The sequence below is a fragment of the Bison bison genome, unplaced genomic scaffold (genome assembly GCF_000754665.1).
Source record: "Bison bison bison isolate TAMUID 2011002044 unplaced genomic scaffold, Bison_UMD1.0 scf7180017846851, whole genome shotgun sequence".
In the NCBI taxonomy this organism is placed as follows: domain Eukaryota; kingdom Metazoa; phylum Chordata; class Mammalia; order Artiodactyla; family Bovidae; genus Bison; species Bison bison.
This window is the reverse complement of record NW_011477424.1, coordinates 34,913-42,993: the sequence shown is the minus strand read 5'-3', so window position 1 is coordinate 42,993 and position 8,081 is coordinate 34,913. Positions and strand designations below refer to the sequence as shown.

Genomic DNA, 8,081 nt, shown 5'->3' with positions numbered 1-8,081 from the left:
GGCGGGGTCGGGGCGCAGGACCCGGAGGGACGCAGGACCCTGTGCGGGCGGTGGGGGAAAGACCCGGCCGAGCTCCAGCCGAAGTCCACGCTGGCAGTGCAGGTGGAGCCCGACCACCCTCAGGGTCCCTGAACTTGTGCAGCTTGTTTTCCTTCCCTGAACTGTCAAGATTTGCTGGAAGCCCCGCCAGGCCTCGTGGAGGTGCCCCAGGCAGGACCGACCCCGGGTTGAGAGTGACAGTGCGGGGTGACACCCTTGTGGTCGTTTACCTGCTCTGGCCCTCGACTCCCAAGGTGCAGGGACCCCCTACACTGACAGCGTAGGGTCCGGGCTGTGCAGAAATGACGGACGAGGCAAGGCTGAACATACAGGCGTGAATCCTGTCATTGTATTAAAATATCTCCTGATGTGCTCATGGAACAGATTTTATGTAACAGATTAGATACAAATAAGGGCCTTCTGTGTTTACAGTCTGCGTAACGTTGCCTGACGGGTTGTTGTTCTGGGTGTGGTGTCCTTTTTCTTCTCACTAAACTGCATGTTCTAATGACTGGATAGTGAGCCCGGTCAGTTTGAGCCTTAAAGATCCCTTCTGAGCTGGGGAAGGAGACCTTTCTGCAAAGTTTGTGTGTTGCTTACAACTGCTTTGGAGGTAACCAGTAAGTGTGTGTTTGAGATGTAAATAGGATGAGGTTTGGCACGGCTTATGTTTTTAGGAGGTGACACCACAGAGACACACACACCAGTTTAGGCAAACGGCCATGGGGACGGGACCAGAAACAATCATGCTGCTCCCACGAGGGACAATTAAATCAATGAACTTCTCTACACACCGGCAGTTGTGCAGCCCAGCACAGAGTGAGGAGGCCGCTGGCCTGTGAGGTGAGGGGTGAGTAGTGGCTGTTGACCAGGGGGAGAGGCAGTATAGCTTCATGGTTTGAATCTGCAGCCATTTTCACTCCATTACAAGGGTTAGTTCACCTCGTCACCGTCACAGGCTCAGGCTGTGGCTGTCAGAGTCCCCGTGTCACAGAGGGTGAAGCTGAGGTGCAGAGGGGCTGTGTGCTGGAACGCCTGGTGTGGGACACAGAAGAGTGACGCTAGGACCAAGTCTGGGACGAGCAGTGTCGACAGGCTGATCATTTTCACTCTGTAACCTTTCCTTGTACAGATGTCAGAAGCCAGTGAACAACAACAGTCAAACCTTTTTTGGTGACTGCCCTGTCACACTTCCCATCTAGAGCCCTTGTACCTTCTCTGCTCCAAGGGACAACCTAGTCCTGGGAGAGCACAGGGCAGGCCAGGGCAGGGCGTCACCACAGGTGCTTCTGAGGCCTCACCAGGGCCCCTGTCTGGCCTGCAGGCTTCCCCTGGAACCTGAGAGGGCAGCGGGCTGACTAAGAGAAGCCAGGTCCAGCCTAATAGGGCCAGCCATGCCGTGCTCACCACATGACCCCCCAAGCGGTAGCTGCCTGACTGGATCCAGCCAGTAGTGGCCACTCAGCACTTTTGGGCTCCTGGGAGCAAAGCCCAGTTCTGCTGGGGGCCTGCCCTCCTCCTCCTACTCCCTTCTGACTGTGTGATGTGATGCTGGAGATGCAGCAGCCCCTTGGCACCAGGAGGGCATGACTCGCGCTAAGGAAGACACAAGATGCTGAGGAGGAGATAAGCAGCTCGCCTTCTGGTGTTACCCCTGGGCCTTGTGGTAGGTGTGTGGGGCCTTTTGTGTCTGGATTGTGTTACTTGGATTATGGAGCAGCAACAAGAAACTTGCCCCCTCATGGTCCCAGGGAGAATGAAGCTTGTTTGCCTGGCATCCAGGTCCTAGCTGGTGCTGGGAGGTCCTGGATTGTGATTTTAAACCACTCCTGTTGATTGTTCCAAGCATGTAGCCCAAAGAGTTCTGTCTGGGGGAGTTGAGATCACGCAGGGACAACGGGTAACAGCACACAAGGTACTCAGTACCTTGGAACTGACACTTCTTCCTGGGCAGCCAAGACCCTGAGCAGCAACAAGAGACTCGCCCCCTCATGGTCCCAGGGAGAATGAAGCTGGTCTGCCTGGCATCCAGGTCCAAGCTGGTGCTGGGAGGCCCTTGTCCTATCCTGAACCACTGGAGCAGCCCATGTGAGTTCACCCTCTCCAGCCTGCTGAACCCCTGCTCCACACCTGTCTAGAGAGCTCTTCCAGGCCACCGTTATGGGAATTTGTGGTGAAAACTCAACAGAAAGTTTGTGAAGGCATCTGGGACCTTCCTTCACCAAGGGTATAACATTGCCAGTACACTGAGGTGATGCAGGTGACGGGGAGCCCGTTTCAGATGGTGGTATGTGCTGAGAAGGACACAGAGCACTGGGTGCAAGAGGCTGACGGGCAATGAGTCCAGAGAGCCACCTTTTTGGAGGAGAGGAGATGCTCAGATGTCACCATGTCCTTGGGCTGGAGCTCCTGGAGGGCTGGCCAATGGGCTGAGGAGGGTGAGGCTGGGGGCGGTGGCCACAGGAGGGGATGTGTTTGGCCCCTGGTAAAGTTTCTGCTCCCCAAGGACTGGAGTTATTGTCTGTCTCCTCATGGCTGGCCTGGTGTCTGGAACATGACTTGGCCAGAGGCAGGTTCTAAACAAATATCCTTTGAATGAATGGACAGTCTGAGTGGAGCTGCACAGGACAGACAACATCAGGCTGCAGAGTAGGGGTTAAGTAGATTAGGAGGCAGAGATGGGAGAGAGGCATACAGGGTTTCTAAGCCCAGCCTCCCAGCCCCCACAGGGCTCAGCTCCACCCAAGCCCGTCTGTTCCCCTAGACACTCTGTTTTTTTATGATGAACTCCCTCTGGCCTTCACTCACCTATGTGTCCTGCCCTGAATGTCTTAAAAAGCAGCTCCAAGTTTGTTCTGACCACCTGTGCCTGAAGCATCTTTATTCTTAAGCCAGGGATCCCAAGGGCTCTGGCCAGAGATGGGGCCCCTTCCCTGCCTGGGGATGGCTGGATCTGTCTGAGCTGTGGACTCTGCTTTCTTCACTCATCTGCCCATTCGGGTCACTGCCTGGCCCAGAATCGGGAGTGTTCATGGGTCAGTGTGTCCCCACTGATTCGAGCAGTCTGCCAGGCTGAGTACTGCTGGCTTGCATTGTGACACTGCTGCTTACCAGTGACACAGGGGCCACCACAGAGCATAGCTCATGGGGTATCTGCTGGCCTCAGCTGGACTTCGCAGTCAGGCTGAGAGCTAGAGGGTTGGTGGTGTTGGTGACTGTGTAATTCATGTTTGGAGACATGCCTGGTTAGTTCTGCCCTTTTTTTTTTTGGATTGGTTTTTTTTTTGTTGTTGTTGTTGCCGAGTTGTATAAGCTGTTTGTGTGTTTTGGAAATTAAATCCTTGTCGGTCACAACATTTGGAAATATTTTCTCCCATTCTGGAAGTTGTCTTTTTCATCTTGTTTGTGGTTTCCTCTGCTTTATGGTACAAAAGATTGTAAGTTTGATTAGGTCCCCTTTGTTTATTTTTGTTTTTATTTCTGTTGCCTTGGGAGGCTGACTAAAGTAACTGTTGGTATGATTTATGTCAGAGAATGTTTTGCCTGTGTTCTCTTCTAGGGGTTTTACCATGTCATGTCTTGGTCCTTATCGCTGGTGCCTCTTCTGATTGGCTGGTGTGTCTGTGCCTCGCCAGGGGGTACGGGCGTAGATTTGGTTGCAGCACTGGTGGACCTCTGCTAACCCCTGACCTGTGGGTCCAGCCCGGCAGTGGGCATGCTGGTGGTCTCCACGTGCTAGCTTATGTGACATGGCACCGGCTGATCTTGGCTGAGGGTATCGGCAATGGCCGAGTTGTCTGTGTTGTAGGTTTCATTATTGCCATCTGCGTCCGATGCTGAGACTTGCCTCACAGAGGTTCCTGTGGGGACAAAAGGGAGGGGAATTGATAGTTTCAGCCAATGTGACAAAGCAAACGAACATAAAATCTAAGATTAGATGTATCCCCTTGTAGTCAGCTCATGATGGAGATGATCAAATGACATCGAGTGATACAAGTTCAAATACTTCACCACAGTATTATAATAATTTCCACATGGTTTGTTTACTCTTCCAGAAATCTTTAGGGCATCCTTTGATGTGACTGTCACTATGGGGGAACAGGTTCCCCTTGATGTGATTAACTTCAGGGACTAGGAAACTATTAAGTGCTGAAGGGGAGGGTGATACTCCACACTCCCACCTTCCCATCATGCTCTGATCCTAGGCCCCTTCTGCCCTCCCTTCTCCCCGACCCTGGTCCGGGGAGTCCTGTCTGGACAATGGCCACAGGGCAGGAGATAGGCCAAGCACACGAACCAGAGGGAGAGAAGTGGTTGGTGAGGGCTGTGCTGAGGGGTCAGGGAGCTGTGTCCTGGTGGTTAGAGCCAAGCCTCTCATGTTTGATCCATGATGGGTCTGAGATGGCCTTGGCCTCACATGGGTGATCAGAACACAGCTTGTCTGCCCACTGAGCAGTGTGGGGGCAGAGGAGGCAGCATTAGTGGCTGCTGGTTGCAGGCCCAGAGAGGAAGGGGAACACCCTCTTCCAGCTTCCTTTCCTTTGAAACACCTGGTACTTTTCAGTCCCAGGTGTAGGTTGGAGAACTGGGTATATGGCCATGGCACCAACAGATGCTTCCCAAGAAGCTGCGGCTCGGGGGTCCCTGAGTCTCTGAGCAGGATGGTGCCCCAGGAGGGAGAGTTTGGGCCTGGAATTGGAGTGGCCAGTCAGATTCCTGTTTTCAGGGGCAGGAGTTGGGAGCTGAAAGGACAACTGGCAGCTGAGCAGGGAGGGGGTGGGAGCAGCCATGGGGAGGAGGGCCTGAGAGCAGGAGTGATGCAGCAGGGGTGGGGCTGCCGAGGGGTGGCCCCTGTCAGTGGGTGATCCTGGACAGCAGATAGCGGCAACCCCACAATCCCAGAAAGGCCCCCTTGCTGTGAGATGCTGCCTCTCCCGCTCCCCTGGCCCTGTCCCAGTCCCAAAGCTCTGGACCAGGGTTTCTACTGCTTGAAACTACAAAAACCTTTTGTAGTCCTGGTGCTGCCCCTGCCCATCTCAAGGGGAACCTTCAGTGCAGTAAGATTTTCTTTGATATTCATACTTTAGTTCCCCAGAGCCTCAGGAAGGAGAAGAATACCTGCGGACTAGCAGCCATCAGACTGCAGCCACTCCCCATGGTGAGCCTTGAGGAAACTCAGGAAGGAGAATACAGGATACTGGCCCCAGATGGTGAGGTGCATATCAAAGGGAATGATTTCAATTTAATGACTCTTGCATCTTCCCATACATGCTGCTGCTAAGTCACTTCAGTCATGTCCGACTCTGTGCGACCCCAGAGACGGCAGCCCACCAGGCTCCCCCGTCCCTGGGATTCTCCAGGCAAGAACACTGGAGTGGGTTGCCATTTCCTTCTCCAATGCATGAAAGTGAAAAGTGAAAGTGAAGTCGCTCAGTCGTGTCCAACTTCTAGTGACCCCATGGACTGCAGCCTACCAGGCTCCTCCGTCCATGGGATTTTCCAGGCAAGAGTACTGGAGTGGGGTGCCGTTGCCTTCTCCTTCCATACATAGAAAAGTGCTAAATTCCTTAACTTCAGTTGCTGCCTCCTCAGTTTGAAGTCCTAAAAGATTCTCACTGAATAGAACATAACTCTCAACACTTAGGTTATAAATGTTTTTCATATGTGAACATTTTTAAATGTCTACAGATACTTTCCAAAGAACAACAAAGGAGGACAAATCTCAGCATTTGAAACATTGGTACCGATGGTGGACACTCCCCAAAAGATGCAACTAATGAAGCAATTAGGATGATCATCACCTCTTTCCCCATAAAACTGTGGAATGGACACTGACTGTGGGGAATTGTTACAGGGAAGGACAAAATCTGACTCCATGTTGGATCATTTACTTTAACATTTGCTTCTCGTTGGTTTGTTTACTACAAGGATACTGTCCATACATAATGGCCTGCCTTGGGGAACCCTGCCCCTTTGACTTTGTTCAGGGCCCTGTCCACCTGTGGATGGCTACAGGAATGAAGAAATTAACACACTCCCTCCTGAGGCTGGCCATTCCAAGAGATATTGTAAGATTAATGGCCTTTTTCCTTTATTTCCTCACGCCCCCTCCACCCCAGCTCTGTGTTATATAAAAGACACTAGCATCCAGACCCTGACAAGATGGTTACTTTGAGATGTTAGTCTGCCATCTTTTCAGTCTGCCAGCTTTTTGAATAAAGTCATATTTCCTGCCTCAACACCCCACCTCTGCTTTATTGCCCTGTTGTGCAGCAAGCAGAGTGAGCTTGGACTCAGTAACAATCCCACATGCCTTGAAGTCAAAAAATGAAAACATAAAACAGAAGCAATATTGTAACAAATTCAATAAAGACTGAAAATGGACCATATCAAAGAAATCTGAAATCAGAAACCAAAAAGAACTCGGTGGCTGTCTGAAATATTTAGTAAAGGAGATGGTGCCCTTCCTGCCAGTACCCCAATTCTCCATTAGAGAATTTCCTTTAAAATTTGTTTCAAAGCTGTTCTGATAGTGCTGAATTCTGTTAGCTTTTGATTATCTGCAAAGCTTTTGATATCATTGTCAAAGCTGAATGTGATCCTTGCTGGGGAGAGTACTTTTGGTTGTAGGCTTTTCACTTTCATAAATTTTGAATATATCATGCCACTCCTTCTGCCCTGCAGAATTTCTGTGGAAAAATTACCTGCAAACTTAGGGGAGTTCCTTGTATGTTATTTGTTGCCTTTCCCTTGTTGCTTTAAATATTTTTTTCTTTGTCATTAATTTTTCTTAGTTTGATTAATATGTGTCTTAGCATGTTTCTCATTGAATTTTTCCTGCCTGGGACTCTCTGTGCTTCCTGGATTTCAGTGACTGTTCCTTTTCCTATGTTTAGGAAGTTCCAGTTATTATCTCTTCAGATATTTTCTTCAGGTCCTCTCTGTCCTTTTTCTTCTTTTTGGATTTTTATAATGTAGTTATATTAATATGATCCATAGCTTCATTATCCATTCCTCAGTTGATGAACATTTAAGTTACTTCAGAGGTCCATTTGACTGTCTTCAGTTCTTTTCATTCTTATTTTATCTTTCTGTTCAATGGCAGTGACTTCCACAAATTTGCTGTTCAGATAAGTTATCCATTCTTCTGTTTCAGTTATTATGCTATTGATTCCTTCTAGTGTAGTTTTCATTTCAATTTTTTAAAAATTATTCAACTCTTTTTTTTTTTTACTTTTTTTCTTCCTTTTTTTAAAAAAAATTTTATTTTATTTTTAAACTTTACATAATTGTATTAGTTTTGCCAAATATCAAAATGAATCCGCCACAGGTATACATGTGTTCCCCATCCTGAACCCTCCTCCCTCCTCCCTCCCCATACCATCCCTCTGGGTTGTCCCAGTGCACTAGCCCCAAGCATCCAGTACTGTGCATCAAACCTGGACTGGTGACTCGTTTCTTATATGATATTTTACATGTTTCAATGTCATTCTCCCAAATCATCCCAGCCTCTCCCTCTCCCACAGAGTCCATAAGACTGTTCTATACATCAGTGTCTCTTTTGCTGTCTCGTGCACCGGGTTATTGTTACCATCTTTCTAAATTCCATATATATGCGTTAGTATACTGTATTGGTATTTTTCCTTCTGGCTTACTTCACTCTGTATAATAGGCTCCAGTTTTATCCACCTCATTAGAACTGATTCAAATGTATTCTTTTTAATGGCTGAGTAATACTCCATTGTGTATATGTACCACAGCTTTCTTATCCATTCATCTGCTGATGGACATCTAGGTTGCTTCCATGTCCTGGCTATTATAAACAGTGCTGCGATGAACATTGGGGTACACGTGTCTCTTTCCCTTCTGGTTTCCTCAGTGTGTATGCCCAGCAGTGGGATTGCTGGATCATAAGGCAGTTCTATTTCCAGTTTTTTAAGGAATCTCCACACTGTTCTCCATAGTGGCTGTACTAGTTTGCATTCCCACCACAGTGTAAGAGGGTTCCCTTTTCTCCACAACCTCTCCAGCATTTATTATTT

At 49.0% G+C, this 8,081-nt stretch overlaps 1 protein-coding gene across 1 annotated transcript in view; it reads right to left on the bottom strand.

Annotated features, from left to right (window-relative positions):
• LOC104989391 overlaps nt 1-8,081 on the bottom strand; it is a gene marked incomplete at its 3' end in the record, with an annotated part of 11,604 nt that overhangs the window by 2,145 nt on the left and 1,378 nt on the right. Inside the window, 2 exon segments of the mRNA XM_010841049.1 lie at nt 270-331; nt 3,796-3,899. Of these exon segments, the coding sequence (XP_010839351.1) occupies nt 270-331; nt 3,796-3,899 (166 nt within the window).